Below are 26,476 nucleotides of genomic sequence, written 5' to 3' on the forward strand. Positions count from 1 at the left end.
TGCTCTTGTTTACCCCAGCCATACTCAAAAGTTCTGATCCAATTACTTCAGCCTCCCTTGAATAGTTTTAGTGAAATCCAAATATGTAACTAAAAACAAAATAGAAAAATTGGCATTCAAAGGCTTTCATGGATTCACCATATAATTTCCGGGGTGAATAAGCGATCTAAGCAAATAATTAATCTGTATTTCAAATTAAAAATTTTACAAAAACTAAATTCACTGGATTTTTTTCCATCAATTGAGGGAATTCAATTACTTTTAACTTAATGCTTAATTCAGTCTCTGAGATCAAACTTAATGCTGCACTACAAGAACTGCATTGCACAATACACACCATGGCTCTGAGATTTTCAGTGCAGGTAACCTCAAAGTTGATGCAATTATCAAAAGCACATAACAATGTCATCTGTTTACTAAGCATAATATAAGCGCTAATCAACAGCCATTGACATCCAATTTTCAACACCCAAAACTTCATACTAGATTATCAATAAGAGCTCAAAAACAGAAAGAGAAAGGCTTCTCATTTGTCAATCAAGTTAATTTCAACCTTGAAAACAATATAATGAAAAAAAATGCAGATCTTGAATGCTGGACATAGTAATCATGTAAATTTTGACTATCTACCTCTGAACATAGTAATTTTAACTGTCTCATGTAAGTCTCACAATTCATTCTGACAAGAAAGGGGCAGGAGTGAACACCAGGAGTGAACACCATAATTTTTATCTGCCTCATGTAAGTCTCACTGCCTCATTGAAGTCTCAAAATTCTTTCTGCCAGTTTACTCAACAAGAAGGGAGATGCAGAAAGAGAATTAATGAGACAAGACTTTATAGAAGTAACTGTTGAAAGAATTCTCAGATAAACCCAGCACCTTTATAGGAATTTGTTGAGATGATAGTTCCAGATAGCAGTAAGTACAGACTTTTGACTATCTACCCACATAAAATGATAAAAGTGCTTGACAGTCAAAACAGAACCATAAAAATTGTATAACTGTCTTCTGATAATACATTTCAATCTGTTATACTGAAGTTACATAACGTTGAGTTCATCGAATTCATGCCTGCACATGGAGGAGAAAACAAATTTATCATACAGCAAAAAGTAAAAATCATAGCAAAGAATTGTACATGTTATCACGCAATACTCAGTAAGAGAACATGCTAAGATTGACTTTCCATTCAATATACAAAACATAGTGAATAACGATCCCTGGTGACAGGAACCATAATCATTGAGATAGATTAGTATTTCAACAAATATGAAGGGCACAAATGGCAAAATTGCAAAAGGGCAAAAATATGTGTAAAAGAAAAACAACAATATTTGAAGGGGGCACAATTAAAATATACCTGTTGCTTTTTCTTCTTTGGCCTCCTCTTCCTTCGGGGCTTGTGAGCATCAGAATTAGAACTTAGATTACTGCTATGGCCTGTCCTTCTATCTGAAGACCCACCCAATTTAGAAGAAGATCTGCTTATGCTACCTGATGCATTGCTGGATGCAGAAATTTCAGACCTCTGCATACATGAATTTTTACTTGATGAAGCTCCAAACCTTGATTGAGCATGCACTGAATTTGACACAGAGTTATTTGGAGGCCGAGGAGGAGGCATGAGAGCTCTAGCAGACATCTGCCTCTGTATGAGAAGTTCAAGTCAGAAAAAAGATTAAAATCTAGAAATAGTTATTAGTTGCGCAGGTTTTTGAATGAGAATGCCATTTCAGGTTAGAAAGTTAACCTGGTTCTTTTCATCACTGGACATACCAGATGCAGCTTTTCCAGAAGTACTAGAAGCAGGTTCCCTGAAAAATAGATGATAACGAAATATGCACATATAAGTAATTCAAAGGATCATAAACAAAGATAGCACAGCAACTGGCCGATCACATGTCAGTAGGTTACATAACTTTCTGGGCCTTGATCTGTTAGTACGTGCTTCGTGAAAACAAAGAGCAACTGTAAATGCAGTCCCGATAAAAAGAGGAAAAATGTAAAATTCTTGAAATCTCCATCCTCCACTCACAATTACAAGACATACCTTGTACTTCTATCAGTCCATTCATCATCTGCCTCTGCTTCATCACTTGAAGTTCCAGCTAAGAAAAAATCATCTTCACTCAAATCCAAAAGTCCATCATCCTCACTAGCTGTCTCTGAAATGAAGTCCAAAATAAGACATCAAAGCTGGTTGCAGTAACAAATATTATGTAAGAATATGTTTAGCAGCGAAACAACATTATGAAAAGTGCATATTGCATAATACAACTTGATATTGCGGAAAGGATTAATTGATGGTTCCTTTTGACCAATGTCAGTTTTAACCAAACCTCTATGCTTTAGAAAGTCCATTCAGCCCAAAAATAAGAGACGTAATAAGAGAGCCCTGTTGTTCCCCAGCTTTTACTCAAGACCTCACTTTTAGCACAAGTACTACAGGGGAGGTAAGGAGAGAGAGAGAGAGGGTTGTAACAGCCCACTAAAACTGACCTAAATAACTTTTTTGGACCTATTTTCTACTTGGCTCTAAATGGCGAACCTAAGTTATTTAGTAGTTTTATGCTAGCTATTATATAATTCCCTTAAATCCACTACTTCAATGTGGGATTCCCACAGGGGTGGGGGAAGAATGCTTATAATGCGTACTTAAAAGCACAGTCATGTTTTGAAGTACATAAACTTCACATAACACAAATAGAAAGTGTATTGGAGGGCTCAAAAGAACAGTGATTAAGATGAGCATGTTTACACTGATTATCATCAAGTCAATCCCAGATTCCCTATAAAATAGAAGTTGACAGACTACTTAAATATATTAACTATGTCTAGCAAGAACAAACCATTTCCACATAATCTTCACATCATTGAGGATCATCCAACCTTTTTCTGCATGACCACAATAACACAGAAAAAAAAAATCTTTTTGGTACCTGATTTCAAGCTATTCAGCATCTACTGCTAGAGGTCAACGATTAATTTAGCATAAACCACATATTGTAAAGCCCAGAATACAACATAAAGTTAGTCTACCCTCAGCCATGTGTGAATTTGAAAAAGATTGAGGTGGACAATCCATCAAGTTTCATACAGTTCATCAATGCTTGAGCACAGGAAAAACCCGCTCTCTATCTAAAAATTACAGTGTCTTGCTTACTGAATATGGAGGTACATTGTTTATATTTTTTTGTCAAAATATTTATCAGATTTATTTAAGATTCTTCATAATGACTGTCCCTCAAACAGGATGCATCTAACCTCCGATTTCTGGGAATTCACTATTAAGCCCCTTTTATCAACACAAAGGCACAATAGCAAAAAGAATTAAGTTTCATAAAACATTAACCAGAAAAAGTTCTGCTGGTGGAAGTAGAGGAAAGAAGATACCTTCCAAATCCTTCCCACTAGCTGCAGCAGCAACTAAGTTGGCTTTAATCTGTTTACGCAATCCATTTCTCCGATCAACTATGTCCGAATCATCATTTCCAGTAAACAAAGCTACATATTTCTCAGTCTTGGGAAAAAACTGCAATTGGAAAAAATTTAAAGAAATATAAGCTTGCAGTAGATTTTATTATTGTAATCATTTATTTTATTCTCAATAAGAAGTACAATTCCATGTATATTTACTTGGAGACTTCTAATTATGGATTCAAATGAATAACACTCGATCTATGGGAAAGATTTTTTTTTTCTTTTCTGAAAACGACTTAGAATTTAACATGACCACATCTTCAATTTAATTAGGCTTCACAAAAAAATTAAGCACAACACTCATGGAATGTACATTTAAAACATAATCTATTTGTAGACTGCTAATACAAATTTCATGAACAATGCACAAAAAAAAAAAGAAAGTAATAAAGAAAGAACGGCAAACATATGAAGCATACTTTATTATAACAGCTTACCCTAACATATTCAAGATCTTCTTTCAATTTAGAGAGCTGTACAGAAATCTCTGTATCCTGTGCCTGAACAGATGAAGCACGTTGCAGTTTCTCGAGGCGGCGTATTCTTCTTTCTATCTTTCTTCTCTCTAAACAATGGAAGTGTTGCTTTGAAAGTTAACCACAGAACTTGTGTCCTATGCAAATAAGGAGAAAAGCATACAACAAAGTACGTCCATAATTCTATTATAACATATGCAAATAAACTTACCAAAAAATTTTATCTTCCTATCTCTCAAGAATATTTTGCGTTCCAATGCCAGACGTGTATGAATCTCTTGTTGTTTCTGAAGCCCTTCTAACTTTTTTTCTTGAGCCTCTCTGACTTCATGAGGAAGTTCCTAGCAGGAATTAAAATTTATTTAGCATTCAATTGAAACACAGAACGAGGACACCGCCCCTCTCACCACCACTGCATGCCCACAAAGAAAAAGAAACAAATGGCAAAAAAATCTCCAGTACTCACCATTACAAAATCAAAGCACACGTAATCGTACACTAACAGCCTTATCCCTAAACATCTTATATTATATACAACTCATTCCGACTATACGTGATACACATACATCAAGTTAATATATAACCCATTTAAATGAGACATTAAATTCAACTAAGTAGGGAATTTTCTCTCCAAATACCCCAAACAGACACAACACAAATAGGACGTGAATTCCACTAGCACATAGAATTCTTCACCTTTTCTTTCTTGGGTTTAATATGGGAGCTAAAACTGAAAAGAAGCAGGAGACATGGATTTTTGCAGGGTACCTTGCGGAGCATGCGCTCTATAGAGCGAATCTGATTCTTAAGAGACACAGACTTGGGCTTCGGCTTCTTCTCTACACCTATTCCTTTGGATCGACGCCCCACATGAGGCTTCCGTTCGGCAACCCTGCGCTTCCCGTAGCCACCATGGGCCATCTCTGTCCTCAATTCACTATCAGCTGCTTTCCGCGGCTCAGCACCAGGGAGATAAAAAGACAATGTCTTGATGTTACTGCCTGGGTTGTTACGATAATATAAGGACCGCCTTTGGAGCCCTCATTGGAAGTAAAATTTGAGCTGAGCTCCGCAGCCTCCGCTTGACAGTGATGGCTTTCCCTTTCCTTTTCCCCTCTCCTTTATTTGCCTTTTATACTCTGTTACTTTATTACATCGCATATTTTTCTGTATTTTGGAATCCTTGAAGATTCTCCGGGTATTTTCATGAAAAGGGCTCGCCAATGGATTGAAGGCATAGGGATAAAAATCGATCTCTTAGGGTTTTCATTTTAGTTTTCAGTTCGATTTTAATTTTAATTTTGATTAAATTTAATAATTTACAATTTTAATTTATCTTATTTTTTAAAAAAAATAAACAAATAATTATAGTTTGACTAAATTTAATTCGATGTCAATTTTAATCTAAATCAATTTTTTTTTTCTGACAATCTAAATCAATTTGATTCCAATTCACAATCGATTATGTATCTAGGTCTACTTACAAAGCAAAGAAATTCAAATTCAATACCTTTATCTTTTTATATTTTGAAAAGGCAGCTGATTGGTTGGACTTTTTTTCAAAAGAGAAATTGGATTGTGAATACAAATATTAAAAAGGAATTGTCCGATTATTGACAGGGTGAAAAATATTTTTAAGCAGATAATCATATATAATGTTTTTCATTCACTTCAACATGAATCCTGGTCCACAAGTGATGTCGGCTATTATGAAGCGTTAAGAAGGAGAGGAATATCCTCTCTGAGTGAAGGTCAGAGAAAAAAGTGAGAAATCGTGATGTAGAAATCAATTTTTGGGAAAGAGTTTAAATCGATGTTAAATTTTTTTTTCTTTTCGTTTGTCTTTTTTTTTTTACAAGGGCGGCACTTTTTTTTTCGTCATAAATAATACTATTAATTTATTTTAAAAATTTTTTTAATTATTTTTATTTTGATAATTTGAAATATTTTTTTATAAGTAACTACTGTTTTTTCAAATTTAAATGGAAATTAGTGGCTCACTTTCGACGGTTGAAGAAGCTTTTAATTGCTATCACACCGATATTCTTGAATCATCTCGCTATGTTTGGGAGCGAACCTCTCATTAGTCTCCGCAGCGTCTTCTTCTCGCATACCATGGTTCTAATATGAATTATTTTTTATCTGTCTTTGTTTTTAGTTTTCAAATGTGATTTGTATGACTGATTTATACTCTGAAATTGTTGTTGGTGTTGCTGGTTTTGGTGCTGACCGTCCAAAATGTTGTCGGTCAATGTTGATCAGCAATGTTATGACGTGGATTGCTTTAATCAGTAATGCTGGTGACGATTTCTAGCAGTGCAATAGTGATACTAATGATGGTTTCTAACAATGCATCGTTGTGTTAATTTCAAGCGGTGTTGCGTTTTTCTATGGATAGTTTAGATTGAATTGGACTGAATCTTGATTTTGAGTTAATTTATAATTAATTTTAGTCTATTTTTCTAATTCGGATTGAAATTTTTATCTAATTTTCCGCCAATTATATGCTGATCTTTATTCCTTCTCGAGTTGTATGCTGATCTTCATTCCTTCTATACTCTTGCCTTTCAAGGTCTTCATAAATACAATCTTAGCTTTGTATTGTTAAAAATAAATCAATAAATATATATATATATATAATACATGAATATTGTTCAACGCAAATAAATGCAATTATATGAATATTTACATTTCATAACCTTTTAGTTTGCGAAATTACTTATTAAGAAAAGTGAAGAAAGAAATGTAATTAAAAAAAGTTTATTCTAAAATTACATTTATTATTCAATCTCAAGATTTAGATGTAATTTACCTTAAATAAAGCAACAGCTACACCCCATACAATGACAGACCGTACCGCCAATGCAATATGCTGAGAACTCCATACAAACTTTCTTGCAAATAAATCCAAACTCTTTCCCAATGTAACATGTAATTTACAAGGAAAAAATAAATTAAATTTACATAATAGCAGTGGTGATATATTTTAATTCGATTGCACTCCATTTCAATTTCCTCGTACAAAAATAATTTCTAGTTTATTTTAATACATACAAAAATTAAAATGACCACAAAAAATTTACGGTTTAATTTTCAACCCTTGCTACGAAGCAACTTATTTTGGATAAACTCAATTACGACGTTCGACCTAAAAAATTAAATGAATAATTTTTCCTCTCCAGATCATTTACAACTTTGATCCAAAATTCTTCGTATATTAACAATCACCCAAACCTGCATGGGAAAAGAGAGATCCACATGACCCACGACCGCGGGATTGATAAATTCAGTTCACTGCATTACAAGAGAATGGAAGAGGATGCAGCATGAACCATGCAGACAGAGGCTTTAAACTCCCTTATGAACGATTGTGCTACTGCTACAATGGCGCCAACGAAAATTTACCCAAATGTCGCACCTGTTATGCCACGAACATTTGCAAATTTTCTCCTGTTCATTATGATCCATTGTTTTGGATCTATGAAATCATCTATTCTTCAATGTCTTGTGATTTTGTCCAGATGTTCATAGTACTTTTAAAATCACAAGACTTCAAGCCAGCTGAATCTTTAACAGGGTAGCTCCTTTGCTGAGAAGTCTACAAATTGCCAAACTACCATTATTCAGTTTTAGATTCAACGATCTCCGGTCAAAACTTCCAATGAACCCTTCTTTCATGTTATCTTACTGTTATTGGGAAATTTTCTTTCATATTTTCAGTCTGAACTTAAGTTAGACAGCTCCTATAACAACTAAAAGAAATCAATGGGGCACCAATAGATGATGATTCAAGTTTCAACTTCATAAACGATAGGTTGTTCTCCTTCAAGCTCAGATATAACAATTAATTTGTCCATCACTCCCAGTGAGAGGGGTTCAGACTTGGGAATCGGATTAATAACCTGAAGAAATGAGGCCCGAATAAGACATCTGGAACATATTTGTGTAATTAATGAAATCTAGATGCTAATAACCTTCTCACTAACCCATACCTTTTTATTATCTTTGACATAGCCTATAGCAACCTCACGCCGCAAAAATGCCCTTTCAGAAAGCTCAAAGAATGAAGGAGTCTCCCCCTCCTTCATATAGAGGCTAATGTCCTGGCAGAGAATCATATACAAGTAAAGGTTTGTACAGCAATGGGAGGGTTCTCATCATTCTGTTATTTGAGTTTAACAAATGTTCTTGGGTTCATTTATTCGCCTTGTTTTGCTTTTATCCACTTAGACATTAAACAAAATGCACAAGAAAGAATGATTGTATCACCAATATAACCAGTTAACCTAGAAAGTCCAGTTTTCCTATGAATTGATAGCAGCACAACCTTTGCAGCATAAAATCCAAATCACAATGAAAGAAAAGGGACCCTAAGATGCTGCAATGCTTGCAGATCTAACATGCAGATGGATAATTAGTTATTAACCACCTGATTATTCTCAGGCCGAAGCATACCAAAAGCAATAGACTATATTAGAAATGATTTTACCTTAACATATATTTCATCACCGTCTGCGTTTAGAATGTCTTTCCACACCTCATTCAGTTCACTGTTCTCTGCCACTGTCATGCAAACAGCAAGCGATCTAAAAATTTAACACTACAGCAGTAGAAATGCTACAACAGCACGTAGTGTAAATTGATTACCTTGAGCTGTGACAAGGCTCATTACTTCCTCTGCTGCTATATAAGTCAGGGAAGGTTTGATTCTAGTAATCTGAAGGGAATGCATAAGTTTTTAATATACATGTAAAAATCATGATGCTCCAGTCAAAGAGAACTTATCAAGCATTTTGAGGGATGGTGTTACTTGTTTGCCTAATTTTGAGTCGACAATCTCCGCAACTAGATTTTGTACCTGAAAACAGTTATTGATTTTCTTCATTATCTTTTCATCCAGAACACAGATTATTGTCACTGACATTCTAGGATCTGCTGATATTGAAAGCTAATCTTCAGAAGTCAAAAGCAAGGATCCATATTGATCAAGTTTACCTCCACTCCAAGTTTATTGCAGATGTTTTCAGCAAGAAGAAGAGAGAATGCGGATTGCTTATCCGCCCTGGATGAATCTGAAGAGAGAATAATGCATGCAAGGTTACCTTCAACCAAATACATAAAATCTGGCTAATTCTGGGAAGCCATTCATCGAGTATTGTTACCTCCAAGAAGACATTCTCTATCTGAGATTACAGCGATTGACAAGGGAATATCTTCACCTTTCTTATAAGAATTCTGAATGTTGATAATGGTTTCCTTTAAGGTATCATAATCCATCGGATTTCCAATCTGCAGCATTGGGAAAGCCATAAGATGGAGAGCAAACAAAGTCTTTGAAGAAACAGAGAAATAAAGAAAATGCAGATGAGTCTATTTTTTGGATTAGTAAATCAGGCAGTACCCGGTGGGAAACTTGGACATTTTTCAGTTTGTCTTGACCAGCACTGTTGCTTGCCTTTTTCCTGTCAGCTAACGGTACATCTGATAAAATTTCCTGCATTTATATAGATCAAGATTCTGACGCTGAACATTATACCTATGTGTTTGATTGGAAAAAGTTAAAGCATGTGATATGTGAAAACAAAATTAGGGTTCCATAAGTTTCAAAAATAATACAATATTGGTGAAGGGAGACAAAAATGCCCCAAAAATATACATACATATCCTAATTGCCAAGGAAAAAAGAAAGACAGAGAAGAAAGGAAACAAAGAAAGTGCGAAGTATGGTTTGAAGTTTCCAAATTCCAAGTGGATTGGCAGTGAACAATTTTTGTCATATTCAGTAAGAAATAATCAACAGTTCGGTGATGCCATTTTAGTAGCATATGGTTTGATGTTTCCAAGAGGATTGGCAATGAACGATTTTAGTCATATTCAGCAAGCAAAATCAACGGTATTGTAATGCCATTTTGGTAACAACTCAGAAACCCAGCCAATTGGGGCAACACCAGGACGCATTTGCATTATAGGCTGAATTAACACCTATGATAAACTGCACCAAGTTTAACATACCTTTAGTGCAGAGTTCCTTACAAGGAAAAGTGAATTTTCATTTTGTAGTTATTAATGGCATTAACAGCTCAAATTTAAACAAAATAAAGGAAAAGAATAGTGAAAGTACATAAAAGAATAAGCATGGACAATATGCAGGCACGAGTTTAATTCTTATGCAAAGCACACAATCTAGAGAAATAAAAAGAGTTCTTTTGGAAGAGAACTTTTCACATCCATTGCAATAGATCAGCCAAATTTCCAATAACCATAATTGAGGGGCAATTATAATCAAACTACAAAGAATGAGGATCAACACGAGTAAATTTGAAGCAGGTAGATCCGAACTAAGAAATATGAAGATTCCAAAGAATATAAGAGCATACCAATGTGCTTCCTGGTCCGAGATAGTTATCATATTCTTCAATCATTTCTACAACATCTGGGCGCCACCCAAGTAAAAGTATACATTCTTTTGGTCCAAGAGACGAATCTGATGCCTGCACTGGCAAACAAACAAATCAAACATGCTTACACATCCAAGCATGTAGTTTGAGAAATTCTTGTGCCAAATAGACACCTTAGACCCTGATTTTTTGGGACGCTTTACAATATTTTTTAGTCGAGTTTTTATCAATTCTATGGCATAATTTATATCTTCATTATCATCTCCAACTTTCAGATTTTGCAAAGGAGTTCCTTCTTTGAAAATTCTAGATGATGCAATTTCAAGTTTCCTTCTCAGATAAACAGGTCCAATGAACAAGATCTGCATGAGGAAATTGAAATTAGAAAATGTAAAACATAAGATCAAGAATGAAGTATAATCAACTCAACAACTTGAGAAAAGCAGCATACTTAAACAAATATATTGACTAGGAATCATATCTTTCCTTGTAAAGAAGTGGCCAGGTCCAACCAAAAGGTTGAAATTGGTCAACATCTCAGATTCTAGTCAATTGTTTCTTGCTATCTATTCAAATTAAATTCTCACTTAGATTGCATCCTGAAGTTGTGGTCCTAAATTTGAAATTAATTGGAACAAGGATGAAATATCAGAAAACATATATCATTTACATACTTTGTCACTTTTCTGCAGGATTTCATCATCATTTGGGTGGAAATATATCTTTTCGTTCCGGTAAAGACCACATACAACTACCTGAAAAAAATCCATTTCAGAAAAATATATATATATATCAGATTGCACAGAAGTTTTCTTCTAATAGAAATTTGTTCCACAGATAGCTTTACCCCTTGAAATCCGTGTCTCAGTTGCCTATACCTAATTCCTGCTAGATCAGGCAAACTGCAAAGATTAAATACATTTTCTGCAATAAGTAAACGAGATACAAGTTAGCTTTAAACTATAGCATCGGCAGATGGAAAAGAATCTCAGTAAGGAAAGAAGAAAAAGATGGTGAAGAAGAAAAAGATGGTGAAGAAGAAAAATGTGAAGATATTATTTTTAATAAGCAAAAGTACAACAGATCTGACAGCAAATGCATATGCAATATCAGGTTTTAACATTGGATAAGTCTTTACAAGCATAAAAACTAACTGATGCAGGACCTTTTACTGGAGATTTTGGGTCTACATATTTTAGAAGGAAATTTAGTCAAGAAGGCAGTATTCCTAATTAGTGTTGGTTCAGCAATTACTATTTTTGGGATATATGAATACCTATGCTAATCTAGGTACTTTTGGCAGAGCTAATATTATCAACAATTGAGAATTAATCAAATTTGAGAGTTTATTTCTTTCCCCTATGAGCGTTCCTTGTGGTTCTACAATCTACATTACTAACTTAACTCGCTCATTATAACTAGCATCATAGTTGAACCAACCAAATTCAAGTGTTGCTTGTTGGTACTACTTTGTTTGTGTTATAAGTTATAGAAAGTAAATATGTTAATATAGGAAGTAAATATTGATAGATGGGTCAGTTGCTTAATCCTAGGGATTGTATAATCATAGACTTGATTTTCCTTCCTATTTAGATACCCTCTCTCATGTATAAATAGATTGTAATCTCTATTGTGAAATACAACAAATATTATCGTCCTACATGGTATCAGAGCCTTTCTTAGAGATTTAATTTTTCTCTCCCGTCAAAGTTTTTTTTAAGAAAAAAAAAAAAAATTTTTTTTTGGAGACTTAGGGCTCTGTTTATTTGGGTTACCCATAACGGGTAATATTTGGATCTCACCATCGCTGGAGTCGCCACATCGTTCCCTTGTCAGATCTGAGGTTTCTTTGCCGTTCGGGTTCTGGGGGAGGTGTTTTTATCGGTACTGTTCATCGGACTGTTCACGGGTACTGTTCATCGGTACTGTTCACGAGTATTGTTCATCGACACTGTTCACGTGGTACTGTTCATCGGTACTGTTCACGCGGTACTGTTCACGCGGGTACTGTTTTCTGATTCTGTGTTTCTTTTGTTGCTGTCGTTTTGGGTTTGTTGTCATGGTTGAAGTGAAAACCACCACCGTAACTGATGTGATTCCTATGATGACTAAAATCACGGAACACAAATTGAATGGATCTTCCAATCCAGGAATTTTGATATCTGCAGATGAGTATGCACAATTCGTCCAATACCAGACATCTCTAAAATCCTCTAATTCCTCCTCTATCACTGCAATTGCCGAGTCAGGTAACTCTACTACATGTCTTGTGTCTTCATCCTCAAAATGGGTTATTGATTCTGGTGCTACCGATCATATGTCAGGTAATTCTACCCTTTTGTCCAATCTTGAGTCTCGTACATCGCCTTCTTATGTTACTCTTGCTGATGGCACTAAATCTTCTGTCATTGGTTCTGGTCATGTCAACTTAACCCCTTCTCTTTCTGTATCCTCTGTGTTATGTCTCCCTAAGTTCGCATTTAATTTGCTTTCCGTTAGTAAACTCACTCGTGCATTGAATTGTTGTGTCTCATTCTTTCCTGATCACTGTGTTTTTCAGGATCTTTCGACGAAGCAGATTATTGGTAGAGGGAGTGAGTCAAAGGGTCTTTACGTCTTGGATCAGCAACTACCTCGATCTCCTCGATCTCTGGTATGCTCCACGCGTTTAACACCTTTTGATGTTCATTGTCGTTTGGGGCATCCTTCTCTCTCAGTTTTAAAGAAGTTATATCCACAGTTTCATTCTTTGTCTACTCTAGATTGTGAGTCTTGTCAATTTGCCAAACATCATCGTTTACCTACACTGCCTCGAGTCAATAAACGGGTTTCGTCCCCCTTTGAGTTAGTACATTCAGATGTTTGGGGTCCTTGTCCTGTTGTGTCTAAGTCTGGCTTTAAGTATTTTGTTACTTTTGTTGATGATTTCTCTCGTACTACTTGGTTATTTTTAATGAAGAGTCGTTCAGAATTATTTTCTGTTTTTTGTGCATTTTATGCTGAAATCCAAACCCAATTCAATACTTCCATTCGTATATTGCAAAGTGATAATGCTAAAGAGTATCTCTCTGGGGAATTTCAATCTTATTTGTTACAAAAAGGGATTCTTCATCAGTCATCTTGTGTTGCCACTCCTTCACAAAATGGAGTTGCTGAAAGAAAAAATCGACATCTTCTTGAAGTAGCCAGAGCTCTCTTATTCCAAATGAAGGTACCTAAATGTTTTTGGGCTGATGCTGTATCCACTGCTTGTTTTTTGATCAATCGCATGCCTTCCTCCATCCTTCATGGTGATATCCCTTATAACATTTTATTTCCCACTAAATCTTTGTTTCCTATTGAGCCACGTATGTTTGGTTGTACATGTTTTGTTCGTGATGTTCGTCCACAGGTTACTAAATTGGATCCTAAATCACTCAAATGTGTCTTCCTTGGCTACTCTCGACGTCAGAAAGGGTATCGTTGTTTTTCTCCTGATCTGAATCGGTATCTTGTGTCTGCGGATGTAACATTCTTTGAGTCCACTCCATTTTTTCCGCCATCATCTGTTTATAACACCGAGGGGGAGGAAGATGACCTCTTGTTATACACTGTTCGCTCTTTGTCTCCTCAGACTACTCCTACACCTTTCGCTCATGTGCCAGGTCGCCCTCCCATCTTTCATGTGTATTCCAGACGCTTAGAGGACTCTGACTCCGTTCCGCTACCTGCTTCTTCGTCGACAGATCCTGCTCCCACTGATCCTTCACCGTCTGATTTGGATTTGCCCATTGCTCTTCGCAAAGGTAAACGTACTTGCACTTATCCTATTTCATCTTGTGTCTCTTATGATCAATTATCCTCCTCTTCTCGTTGTTTTGTCACTGCTTTAGATTCTATTTCAATTCCCAAAACTGTTATTGAGGTTTTGTCCCATCCTGGTTGGCGTGCTGCAATGGAAGAGGAAATGATGGCCCTTGACACTAATGGTACTTGGGAGTTGATGTCCTTGCCCCCAGGAAAGCGGGCTATTGGGTGCAAATGGGTGTTTGCAGTAAAAGTAAACCCTGATGGATCTATTGCTCGCCTCAAGGCTCGTTTAGTGGCCAAAGGTTATGCACAAACTTATGGAGTTGACTATTCTGATACATTCTCTCCAGTTGCCAAGCTCGCATCTGTCCGATTGTTTATTTCCTTGGCGGCTACTCATGATTGGCCCTTGCATCAACTGGATATTAAAAATGCTTTTCTTCATGGTGATCTTCAGGAGGAGGTTTATATTGAGCAACCACCTGGTTTTGTTGCTCAGGGGGAGTCAGGTAAGGTTTGTAGACTGCGAAAATCCCTTTATGGCTTGAAACAGAGTCCTCGAGCATGGTTTGGCAGGTTTAGTGAGGTGGTCCAACAGTTTGGAATGAAGATGAGTAAGTGTGATCACTCAGTGTTTTATAGAAATTCTGATAGTGGAGTAATTCTGCTTGTAGTATATGTGGATGATATCGTTATTACAGGAAGTGACATTGCTGGCATCACATCCCTAAAAGAATTTCTTAAAACACAGTTTCATACAAAGGATTTGGGTTCCTTGAAATATTTCTTGGGAATTGAAGTTATGCGGTGTAAGAAAGGCATCTTCTTATCTCAAAGAAAATATGTTCTTGATTTGTTGGCAGAAACAGGAAAATTGGGTGCTAAGCCTTGTAGTACCCCAATGACCCCTAACCTTCAACTTACCACAGAAGACAGTGAGCCATTTGCAGATCCTGGAAGGTACAGAAGATTAGTTGGTAAGCTGAATTATTTGACTGTGACTCGTCCTGATATTGCATATTCAGTGAGTGTGGTAAGTCAGTTTATGTCCTCTCCTACTATTGCCCAGTGGGATGCTCTGGGACAGATTCTTTGTTACCTTAAAAGGGCCCCAGGGCGAGGCCTATTCTATGGTAACTATGGGCACTCAAATATTGAATGCTTTTCTGATGCTGATTGGGCAGGCTCGAAAGTTGATAGGAGGTCAACTACTGGGTATTGTGTTTTTGTGGGAGGTAACTTGGTCTCATGGAAAAGTAAGAAGCAAAATGTGGTCTCCCGTTCTAGTGCTGAATCTGAATATCGAGCCATGGCACAAGCCGTTTGTGAAATCTTGTGGGTACGTCAATTGTTGGAAGAAGTTGGGTTTTCAAATTCGGTGCCTGCTAAGTTGTGGTGTGATAATCAAGCAGCTATCCACATTGCCTCCAATCCAGTATTTCACGAGAGAACCAAACACATCGAGATTGATTGTCATTTTGTTCGTGAAAAGGTTCAACAAAAGATAATATCAACAGAATATATCCAAACTGGAGAACAATTAGGAGATATTTTCACTAAAGCTCTAAATGGGACTCGAGTCGATTATATATGTAACAAGTTGGGCATGATTAACATTTATGATCCAACTTGAGGGGGAGTGTTATAAGTTATAGAAAGTAAATATGTTAATATAGGAAGTAAATATTGATAGATGGGTCAGTTGCTTAATCCTAGGGATTGTATAATCATAGACTTGATTTTCCTTCCTATTTAGATACCCTCTCTCATGTATAAATAGATTGTAATCTCTATTGTGAAATACAACAAATATTATCGTCCTACAGTTTGAGAAGGCAGAACAAATTGACACAAAAACTGAGCAGACCAAATGCAAAAGATGTATTGAATTGTGAAACTCTAATAATAGAACATAAAAAGTGTACACAACATGTCTTGAAAATTAAATTAAAAAAAAAAATCATGAAGCTGAAAGAGGAGCAGCATTCTGAAGCCAAAAACCTATTCAAGATCAAATCTAACTGTTATTGACTTAAGAAATTATAGTACTATTCCTTCAGCATGCTTTTATTATTTTAAAATCAAGTAAAAGCCAAATGCTTTTCAACTCTGTGGGTGTGTTTCTGTGTGTTTAAAGTCAAAAGAGGAATGTGAAAGGAATTCTGTGTCTCTTCCCCTCAAGTATTATCATCTCTCCCAATCTCTCTCAAAAACATTAAGAGGAGCAAACAATACTGGAAATCAAAATTTGAAAGGAAAGTTCAAACAGTACTTCGATAATTAAGCAAATGTCTGTAGATTTTTATCAGCCCCTTTTGCCTAGAGCATTGAACAAATAATTTGGATGCCACATTTTCCACCGGCTCTACTTTCACCCCAGAAATTGACTTTAAGAGTTCACATGTATTGGCGTTTGAGACCTGTATTTCCAAACTAATGTCATATTGAAATCATGCGGAATACTTCTCATTATACATTTTCACAAAGAACCAAGACTAGTTTATGTACCTCAACAATGGTAGGGACAGAGTTTATCTTTGAAATAGGTTGAAGAGCTAGCACAGATAGAAATGCATTGGTATCCACTTCATACCTAATAAAATGAAGATCTGAATCATTATCCTTTCAATCTAGATACATAAAGCACGACCCTTCGATAGAAATCATATTTCTATCATGGCAAAGCAACCTATGTTTTTCTTGAAACTACCACCAGATGCTTTTCACAGAAACAAAAAGAAGTTTCCCTAAAAATTATACCGCACCTGTGTAAATAAATAAATAATAGGATATCTCTCAAATGTTTTTTCCTAGTTCTTACCGATCCCCCTTTGTTGTTGGCAATATAATTATGGCACGTGCCTTATTGGCAGCAGCTCTTTCAAATGATTTTGTTAGGCTAAGGCTGCAACTGTAGAAATGAAACTCAAAATGTAAGAAATAAAGGCAAACAAATACCAAAAAGAAAATATGAAATTCAGTTATTGTTCATTTGTACTAGTTGTAACAATTCACAGAAGGATAATGTTAATAGTTGATCCATGGAATGACAAGCAATAAAATATTTACACAGAAATACATATCTGCAGACCATAAAAACCCTCAATTTGGGTTGCTGATTGAAAACACTGACTACGCAGTCTGAATTAGTAGAACATTTTAAATTAAACAACTCACAATCCAGTCTATAGAATCAGTCAAAATCACAAGGCATTATCTCACATGCAAGATTATAGATAGCATCAATCTGAACTTCAGGAATACAGATTCTGATGCTTCAGGCTTTGGTGTCGAAGGTGGTGCATAAAGGACACAGAATTCATATATTTATTCTCTCCAAGATGAACTATACAGAAAGTGAGTCCACAAAAGAAATGGAATGATTTCTAGTTACTACAAGAACCTTGAATACCAATATTAGATCCTTTTCTATCTAGGAACTCCTAATCAAATGACAACATCGGAGTTTAATTTGGAGGAGAGGAAGAAGAATACATGCATGAAAATCTTGGGAAAATAGAAAGAAAGCCTATTAGATTCTACTGCAACTTAGAGAAAAGAATTAACAGTCACCTCTTAGTAAGGACATCAATATGGTTAAGATCTTTGGCAAGATTGTCAGCTAGCTTGTCTATTTGCTTCCTTGGAAGATCAGACATAAGAAGAATTCTCTGCCTCCTGAAAGACAAGCATAAGACAAGTCAAAGGAAACAGAAAAAGAGCACATAACAAAGACGTAGACAAGTGATTTAGCAGGAGAGCCAATCACCTAGCTGTAGCAGTTCCTAAGCGAACAGCAAACTCATGATACTTATTTAGCTGCTCTAGTATGAAATTCAATTTACTGTTTACTCCACAAATAATGATATGATCTGTCTCAAGTACTTGCATTTGCGCACCTTCCCTGAGCCTTTGCATGTTATTCTGTCCAAGTGATAGTCCTAAAGATGCCATTTAAATATAAGTAAGATAAGTCAGTAGTAGTTGTTTAGTAGTTTACCCTGAACTGCTCTGACATTGTACTCAAAAGCCGAGAGTAGAACAGTATGCCCCAGATGGCAAGAAGAAAGCCAATAACACGTTCAACACGTGTTCTTTGCTGCAGTTTCACATCAAATGAAGTTATTTAGCCACACACACACACAAAAAAAAAAAAAAAAAAAAACAATTAGCAGTTTTGGAAATGGAGACAAAACTTCAAGTGAACAGCACTATGATATTCATGAAAAATCAGTACACCTTTAGATGAGTAGATGATGAACATAGACATGCCCAAGCTTCCCAAAAGCAGTCCTCCAGAGACTGTGTACTTCCTCTGTGTCATTAAGCATAGAAAATACCCAGAACAGCAAACAATCAAGAGAATGTATGCAACAAAGTCAATTCAAAGAAGAACCAAACAACAAAAACAAGTGATGAAGACCTCCAACTTAAAGTATAATAGTTTTTACATCTGCTAATGACATTAGCAAGTCTATAATCAAACTAAAGTATGATCAAACTAAAGCTAAAAAGAGCGTCTCGAACTCATATGCAAATAGCAATTGACAAAATAGGATAAAGTATCTATTGACATACATGTACATACATTTGCACATACACATGCAAACCTTGCAATTCCCCATATGGGAAGTAGTTGCTGGTATATCATAGTATTCTCCAGAAAGAGCAGTCGCAAATTACCTAAACTTGAAAAACAGGAACCCGCCAATGATAACAAACGAGAAGCAAGCCACAAGGAGCACTATAAAGAATCTACAGAACAATTATAACCCATTAATATTTAACAAGGAGATTTTTGGAGACAGTCATTAAGTATATGAAAGAAAAGAAATTAATACAGCTACAGCATCTATTATGTTCTGAAAAGACAACCACAAGTTCATATGAAGAGATCGAAAATCTTCAATACCTTTAGTGGCTTATTGGCTTTAGACTAACTAGAATGAAAATAGAAGCATGCTACACAAGTTTTGCCTGCAAGGCTTGAACTAGTACTTTAGGTTTATATGTAAGGTTGATTTAACACTAAAGATCAAGAATGCACTAATCTACAAAGCTAAACCATACAATCAAACCCAAAAGCTTTTGACATATAAATTTAGGCCATAAATTTAGGCCATAAATAATTATAATACAAGAAATTGCCATTGATTACAAGGCAGCCTAGTTTTCCTCAAATTATCAACAAAAGGATTAATGACATTACATCAGAAAATTAATATGGCATAAAAGGAGATGGAGATCCTTGATTTTGGAATCACAATTAGAGTCTATGATGTCACATTTCTACTCAAGGTGAGAAAATGCATATTTCATTCTCTTGTTTTTTTTTTTGTTCTTTGACTGGGTATCCTTCCTGTCTGTTTTATGGACCAAAGAAGACTAATCCCTCGAGGTTCATAGCTGCCCTCCCAACAATGTCATCTCCAAGGATCGAACTTGGGTTATATCCTTGGGAGTGCAATTGGGAGTGCAATGAGCCTTAACATTACACCCAACACTTGTTAGTCTATTTCATTTTTCATTTAAGCCTTAACTATAATTACATCAGAAATTTGACTCAGGTATCCTCTTATCAACCAGCAGATTTAAAGATGCAGAGTCATGAGTCAATTTATAAGTCAATCCTTCACTTACGTGGCCACATTTCTTTCCAGTTGGATGTTGAACAGATAGATTAGACGTGCTAGGGTCCACCGAAGATCTTGAAAAGAAGGGAAGGACACATCCAGCCCAAGAGGCGTGGGTTTGCTCAGGGAATTGGATACACAAGCAAAAGGTGAACTCATGCCTCCAAAAGTCAAATCGAAACGGGGAAATAAGTCTTGAACAATCTTTGTTAATGAATTTAGAAAATTCAATTGCATTAATCTGAATATGTAATATGATGAAATAGATCCAATTGTGAGTTCAGCTCCATAAGCCTGCACATAAAGTGAATTGGATCAACTTACTATAACTTACAACCAAAAATACACAATTATCCACAATCTATTTAAGCAACAGAGGCATGCTCGAGGATGAATGCTGATCACTTTTTACTGTGGAACTCTAGCATACACTACGTCAATACCTTCTATAACAAAAATAACAGCATGTTATAAATCAGTCCACATAAGATCATGAAGTAAACTAGGACATTCTAACAAATTATTCATATCTTAACTATTTTTCCATATCAGGTTCTGTTCACTTAACTCTCACCTGAGAACCACTGTTCTGCCTCATTCTAAGGAACCTGGAATCTGAATCATCTGTATTGTCTGTGTAAGCAGTACATTTCATCTTATCCCCCAGCCTCGGAGAACTAGCTTTCCAATTCCCTGTAAAAATATCATCAGAAGCTAACAAAGCTAAGGCTAATGCATAATGAACAATTGCAAAACAGATGACCATTTTCGAAGTCTTGAACCATGTTGCTATTTTGATCAAAAACCGACTTCCCAGATTAGTTAACTAATTGTTTTAGTTGATTTTTTAGTGTTGGCAATGTTTTATTATATTTCTGTAGTCCATGTATTCCTGGGAGTTAAGTAGGCTATCCATCAGCCTTGTTTATTCTTAAGTACTGCCCCAACCCCACTCTTCCCAATTCATTGTCAATTACCACCTAAAAACAGCCAACAGAACAGAAATATTCAAGTCTATGGTATTTAACAGCATCAGGTTCCATATCTCAGCACTAGACATATAGCTATGCACAGTGCTTTTGGAATATACCCACCACTTCCAGGTTGGATTCAGCACAGAAATAATATATAGAATGCATAAGACTTCTGTGAAGTAACCAGAGACGCAAGCAACAAAATATAGGCATGACACACGTCGTGGTTGCCTTGGCATGTGGTTAATCCTCTAATGAACTGTATTAATAAGCATTTAGAGGTCAGGGTTGTCTTTGCAAACTATGATTTCTAATAAGCCAATGCATAACATCATTGTGTTAGTATATTTGCCCTAGGCCATTATCTTGAACCTTTTTGTATGTCATTTTATTTATTAATAAAAGAGATTTTATTATTATTATTGTTTGTTTGCATGTTACACAATAATGATTAACATCCCCGGTTACTTATTATTACAATGATAATAATAAAATATTAGTATGATTATTGATTGATAATCATGAAATGATCATGTGTATGTTGATATAAATCAATAATCATAGATACTTGTTAGAGAACAAAGTCTTGGATGGACTCACATTGAGATCACTACACGGGTTATTGTCATAAGTGAATCTCAAGATAGTTATGTTTTAATCCTTTGACTTGAAATTGTCATAGTTTCCAACATAAGGACCGTTATATTTTGACATAACCAAACATTGTCTTTAATCGGATAATCATAAAGGTTATGATTGAGTATAATAGAAATTATGTAAAGGATATTGAACAATCAAAATAGAATTTGTCCCTATCTTTGAGAAAGATATCTTTTGGGCCCCTTAATAAGTGAGACTAAGAAATGCATGGTCGTGCTCAAATGAATTGATAATGTGATCAATATCATTTGGTTTTATTAATCTACTTAGATATCGAGAAATCATAAGTTTGAACATTATAAGTTTGACATTGACCATGACTTACGTTCAAATTAGATATCATGTGACAAAGGAATTAATACATGTTCTGTTTATTAGGTTTTATCGGACTTTCGATCCTCATATTAATTGGGTAGTCATAACATCTTGCTAAAGGCCGCTTATGATTTGTGGGTCTTGTTGGACTGAGCCTATTGCCAATTAATGTGAGTCTAATGGTTCACACACAAAAAAAGATCATTGATGTGCTATGTCATATTAATGACTAAGATGCTATTATTATTAATATTAATTATTTGTTATTATTATAAGATAATAATATTTAAAAGATCTGCAGTCTATCTGTAACTGTTACAGATAAAAAATCTTTTTGTTTTCTTTTGAACAGGACTTATCGCATAGATATATTAGTATCTGCAATACTGTGACGGTTGCAGATTTGGAGCACATAGCTAATCCATCCGTTGAGAGAGCTACCACTCCAGACGGGAACGTCCGTGTGCATACCATTGAGGGTGTTCGTTTCAGAAGCAGCACCATCAGTCTGGAATAGTTTCTTTTCGTCAAGTCTAAAAGGTTAGTCTCTTTATCCTTCCTTTCGAATTAAATGAAGTACTCAGATCCTGAAAGGAAAATAGAAATCTTTTTCCACTGCATAATTTTGGCTTGCAGTGATCTCTGAGCTTCCTTACACATTGGTATTGGACAAGTCATTCCATCATCTAGTATAATGAAAGTAACAACTAACAAGGAATAAAGAATTTGATAGTACAATCACAGAAAAGACCAATTAAGCATATTGATATGAAACTTCCATGAAGAGGGACACATCGGTTGTGGAAAGGGGTAATGTGCCCCTTATATGGGCCATAGGCTCCTCCCCTTGAGTTGGCTTTTAGGCTGAGTTAGGCCTGATACAAATTTAACATGGTATCAGAGCCTCCCCATCCGATATTGGGCCTTCCATAAATATGTCACGCACCAGTAAAATTATGGGCGTGAGGGGTGTGTTGAATCTCATATCGGTTTTAGAAAGGGATAATGTGCCCCTTATATGGGCCATAGGCACTCCTCCCCCTTGAGCTAGCTTTTGGGGTGAGTTAGACCTGTCCCAAACTTAACATGGTATTAGAACCTCCCCATCCGATGTTGGGCCTCCTATAAATATGTTACGCACCAGCAAAAGTCTAGGCGTGAGAGAGTGTGTTGAATCCCATATCGGTTTGTGAAAAGGGGTAATGTGCCCCTTATATGGCTCTAGACTCCTCCCCTTGAGTTAGCTCTTGGGATGAGTTAGACTTGACCCAAATTTAACAGGACAAATAGATGAAAAGGTTATTCAATTCACTTAGAATGAAAACTCACTTAAGTGCTCCAGAAGTTCCTATTACAACGTGGGCCTACTTAATAGGAAAAGTTGTTAGGTTCTCAGAAAACTCATGAAAAAGGGTTGACACACAGTATCAATCACAACTCTGACTTATATAGCTCTAGCCCACCATTTTTAATCAGAAAGCTAATGAAATTTCATATAGTTAAGTTTAGTTGGCTTTTAAAGAGAAATGTCTTATATAATTGTTTTGCTGTTATGAACTTATGATCCCTAGTATCCCATGCTTGGAGTCTATCTAGAGCAAAATGATATGCTCATCATGACATAAGACCCCCTTTGTCTTTTCGAGCTAACATGTGAGATCTCCATCTTCATACAAATGCATATCTATATATCAAGAAAAGTATTTTTTAAGTATTTTGCTTTTAACTCACCACCAAGGCGTATTCTGAAATCCCGTGCATGTAAAGCAGAAGACTTGATACACCAAAGTTGGTTTGGCATTGACTTCCTGTTAAACTATTACATCAGCATAAAACTTAATAGATGCCATTGTTTTGTGTGTCTTTGTGTCAATGTGTCTGTGTGTAATGTTTAGCTGATAAGACTTCAGCCATGTGCCACAGGTAAGTTACGAATATGCAAAAACGTAATAGAATTAAAAAAGAAACAAAGCAGGAGAAAAAGCACCATAAACAGATTCACCTAGCAGTCTATACATCATATAATGCTTAATTGATACAACATTATGAACAAACTAATAAATAAATGGTCATCGAACAGTTGCTCGAACAAGACTACATGTTTCTCTTGGGAAACGTGCACACTCAATAAATCACAGGTTATTAAAGGCTTGAAAAAGCAGTTAGGAATATGAGTTGGGGACGTATTCATTGCAGGAAAGGGGGAAAAAAACACACACACAATAACCCAGTTTAGGTAACCATTAATGCTACAGAGATGAGCTCCCCGAAAAGGTGGTTACCTCGAAGAAAAATGCCATTCTCGACAATAAAGAAATTAATAAATCAATTTTCCGTTTCCATGTGAGATGTTTCCATGAACAACATTGCACATGTTGTAATTATTAAAGCACTAAGAGGAAAACAACTTCCTATCAGTATTCCAAATTGGCAATCCAAGCAATAATCATACGAGGAGATTGATGCACCCCTTTTATCCATTTAACAAACAGATAAAAGCAGTTAAAGAAAACCCTGCCCAAATACAACACCAATTGCCTGTATATAGAATAACATTTAATCTCTAAAAGCATGTAATCGATTTAGATTTTACTCCCTTTTCCTCCAAACTAAAATGTTAAAATGCAAAACGACAAGTGAATTCTCAATCGCATAGGCCTAATATTTCCTTAAGAACAATAGCAGGTAAACAAGGATAGCTAAGCAAAAGATCATGCAACCCGATAAATTGCTGATGCATAGAATTTATGTTTCGACAAATTTGGAGTCAATGCTTCCACTAACAATGAGAAGACTGAACATAAACAAGTAATTACCTCTTTCTGGAAGAGGGAGAAAGGAGACTTAATGTCGGGAATCGAGGCGGAGATATCCATGCCTGAGAAGAGCTCTGCAACTGACTAAGACGCATCCCACTTCTTCCTCTCGTTCTGAATCTCTATGTGCTTGAAGAAAATACTGAGAGAGAAAAAATGAGAGGACGAGAAAAAAGAGAATGTGATTAATCTTTAGGTGGATCCTTCACCTATAGAGAAAGAAGCAGAACAGAAAGAGATGGACTGAAATAGGAATGGAAAAGGAAGCGTCCTTTTCGTTGAATCTACTAGTCCAGGTCCAGCCTGATCACTGATCATACAGTGGATGCATTTGGGGGCCACATAAACCATAAAACCTATATTTACATCTTTCGTACAGGAAAAGCTCAAAAGCGTTTTTTCCTATATTTCTCTTATTATTTATTATTAATAAAATTTATTATTTAGATAAATTTATTAATTACTTTTTAAATTTTAAAAATATTTTAAAATATCTTTAAATTATTAAAAATTTATTAATTAATCTTTATTAATTTTAATTATTCAATTTTTTATTATTTAATTTATAAAAAAATAATTAATTATTTTTTTATAAAAATATCTACTAATTAATTTTTAAAATTATTTTAAAAATTTATTATTATTAAAACAATAAATTTAATACTTTATAATATCAAAGTGAAAATGTGGTTCCTCTACTTTTTTCTTTACTTTATAAATAATTTGTAAATTCAAAAATATTATAAATAAAATGTATTAACTTATAAGCAGATTAAGTCAGTTTTATAACATATCCTAATTAAATTTATTTTAAACCTAAAAAAAGAAGTGTCATTAATATAATTACTTTGATGATTCTTAACATTATCTTATCAACAAGCCAATCTATTAAAAGTTTCATGAAATACTTATGTTCAATATTTTATAGTTAATAATACTGAAAATCATGTATATAATCTTTAAGAACTAAAAAAGTAATATTATTAAAATTAATTTTAAATATTATTTTATTATCTTAATATCTGTTAATAAAAAATTAAAATATAAAGTCTCATCAATTAGACAACTAGTATTGCACCAATGTGAATTTAAAAATTTTATACAATGAATTTATTTATTTTCAATATTTTAAAAAATTATCTTTTACAAGTTAAAATTCACATGTACATTTCACATTATGAATGAAATGTATTGTACAATTTACAGTAAATATAACAAACATGCAGCGATGTACCACACAGCCAAATTAAAGCCCACTCGTGACGAATTGACAATAGCTCTCCAATTTGACAAGTTCAGACACTGCAAAAATTCCCCACGGAATTAAAAACATGGCATCTATTTAAGAAAATGTCGTCCGAGTTGTCTTTTTTATCACAACCGCTAAATAATGAGCGGTCGGTAAAACCCATAATGTGTTTTCACTTCAGTTTGCGACAAGCCCGTCATATTGTCGCAGGACCCTCTATTTGGCCACGCCCCAAAAGTGGCAACGTTGTATATGCCCTACTTAAACGAGTCCCGACAACGCTTTTGTCTTGTGGCCTCTGTTTCTACATATAATCACACATGTTAATTGGTTTTTCTTTCCCACTTATGTTTTTTATTTTTTTAAAATAAAACTACCAACTGTATTAATAAAATTTCATCAAATATAAAAGGATATCATTCTAAACAAAGAGACGATTATACCTAATAAATTCTCTAGACAAAATATGAGCGGTTATAATACTATTACGACGAACCCATCTAAGAAAAATATTAATTCTAGAGTCCAATAAAAATTTAACATCATTCAAAATCAAATCCTACATAAGATAATTTGGCAAAAATACTCTTCAAGTGCTTGTCTAAACCTCTGCATAAGATAATTTGACAAAAATACTCCAACTTCTTTCTCATCTCTCAAATATAAATTATTAAAATCTCCCAAA

The 26,476-nt window shown here is 35.1% G+C and overlaps 2 protein-coding genes across 8 annotated transcripts; both read right to left on the reverse strand.

Moving 5' to 3' along the window:
• Positions 1–860: 860 nt before the first annotated feature.
• On the reverse strand, positions 861–5,390 carry LOC110612409 (rRNA-processing protein EFG1). 2 transcript variants are annotated; one of them, XM_043955139.1, is made up of 8 exons: positions 4,726–5,390; positions 4,169–4,298; positions 3,919–4,046; positions 3,395–3,533; positions 2,052–2,160; positions 1,752–1,815; positions 1,362–1,649; positions 861–1,072 (listed from the first exon to the last, which is right to left on the reverse strand). In XM_043955139.1, exons 1-8 carry the CDS (start codon positions 4,876–4,878, stop codon positions 1,067–1,069), a joined length of 1,017 nt encoding a protein of 338 aa, XP_043811074.1. In that variant the 5' UTR covers positions 4,879–5,390; the 3' UTR covers positions 861–1,066. The 2 variants fall into 2 exon arrangements, with proteins under 2 accessions (XP_043811074.1, XP_021608883.1); XM_021753191.2 differs by having other exon boundaries at positions 2,052–2,166.
• Positions 5,391–6,939: 1,549 nt separating this feature from the next.
• On the reverse strand, positions 6,940–24,860 carry LOC110611436 (putative ion channel POLLUX-like 2). 6 transcript variants are annotated; one of them, XM_021751777.2, is made up of 24 exons: positions 24,543–24,859; positions 23,458–23,534; positions 20,346–20,470; positions 19,785–20,071; positions 18,828–18,899; positions 18,384–18,459; positions 18,145–18,243; positions 17,914–18,068; positions 17,718–17,822; positions 16,966–17,055; positions 16,653–16,737; positions 16,417–16,564; positions 11,203–11,279; positions 11,030–11,110; positions 10,529–10,717; positions 10,335–10,448; positions 9,359–9,451; positions 9,120–9,246; positions 8,953–9,029; positions 8,768–8,815; positions 8,605–8,674; positions 8,447–8,520; positions 7,950–8,060; positions 6,940–7,859 (listed from the first exon to the last, which is right to left on the reverse strand). In XM_021751777.2, exons 1-24 carry the CDS (start codon positions 24,635–24,637, stop codon positions 7,746–7,748), a joined length of 2,589 nt encoding a protein of 862 aa, XP_021607469.1. In that variant the 5' UTR covers positions 24,638–24,859; the 3' UTR covers positions 6,940–7,745. The 6 variants fall into 6 exon arrangements, with proteins under 6 accessions (XP_021607469.1, XP_021607470.1, XP_021607471.1 ...); XM_021751778.2 differs by having other exon boundaries at positions 20,352–20,470; positions 24,543–24,857; XM_021751779.2 differs by lacking the exon at positions 18,828–18,899 and having other exon boundaries at positions 24,543–24,860.
• Between the last annotated feature and the right edge of the window lie 1,616 nt (positions 24,861–26,476).

Source organism: Manihot esculenta, chromosome 3 (genome assembly GCF_001659605.2).
Source record: "Manihot esculenta cultivar AM560-2 chromosome 3, M.esculenta_v8, whole genome shotgun sequence".
NCBI lineage: Eukaryota > Viridiplantae > Streptophyta > Magnoliopsida > Malpighiales > Euphorbiaceae > Manihot > Manihot esculenta.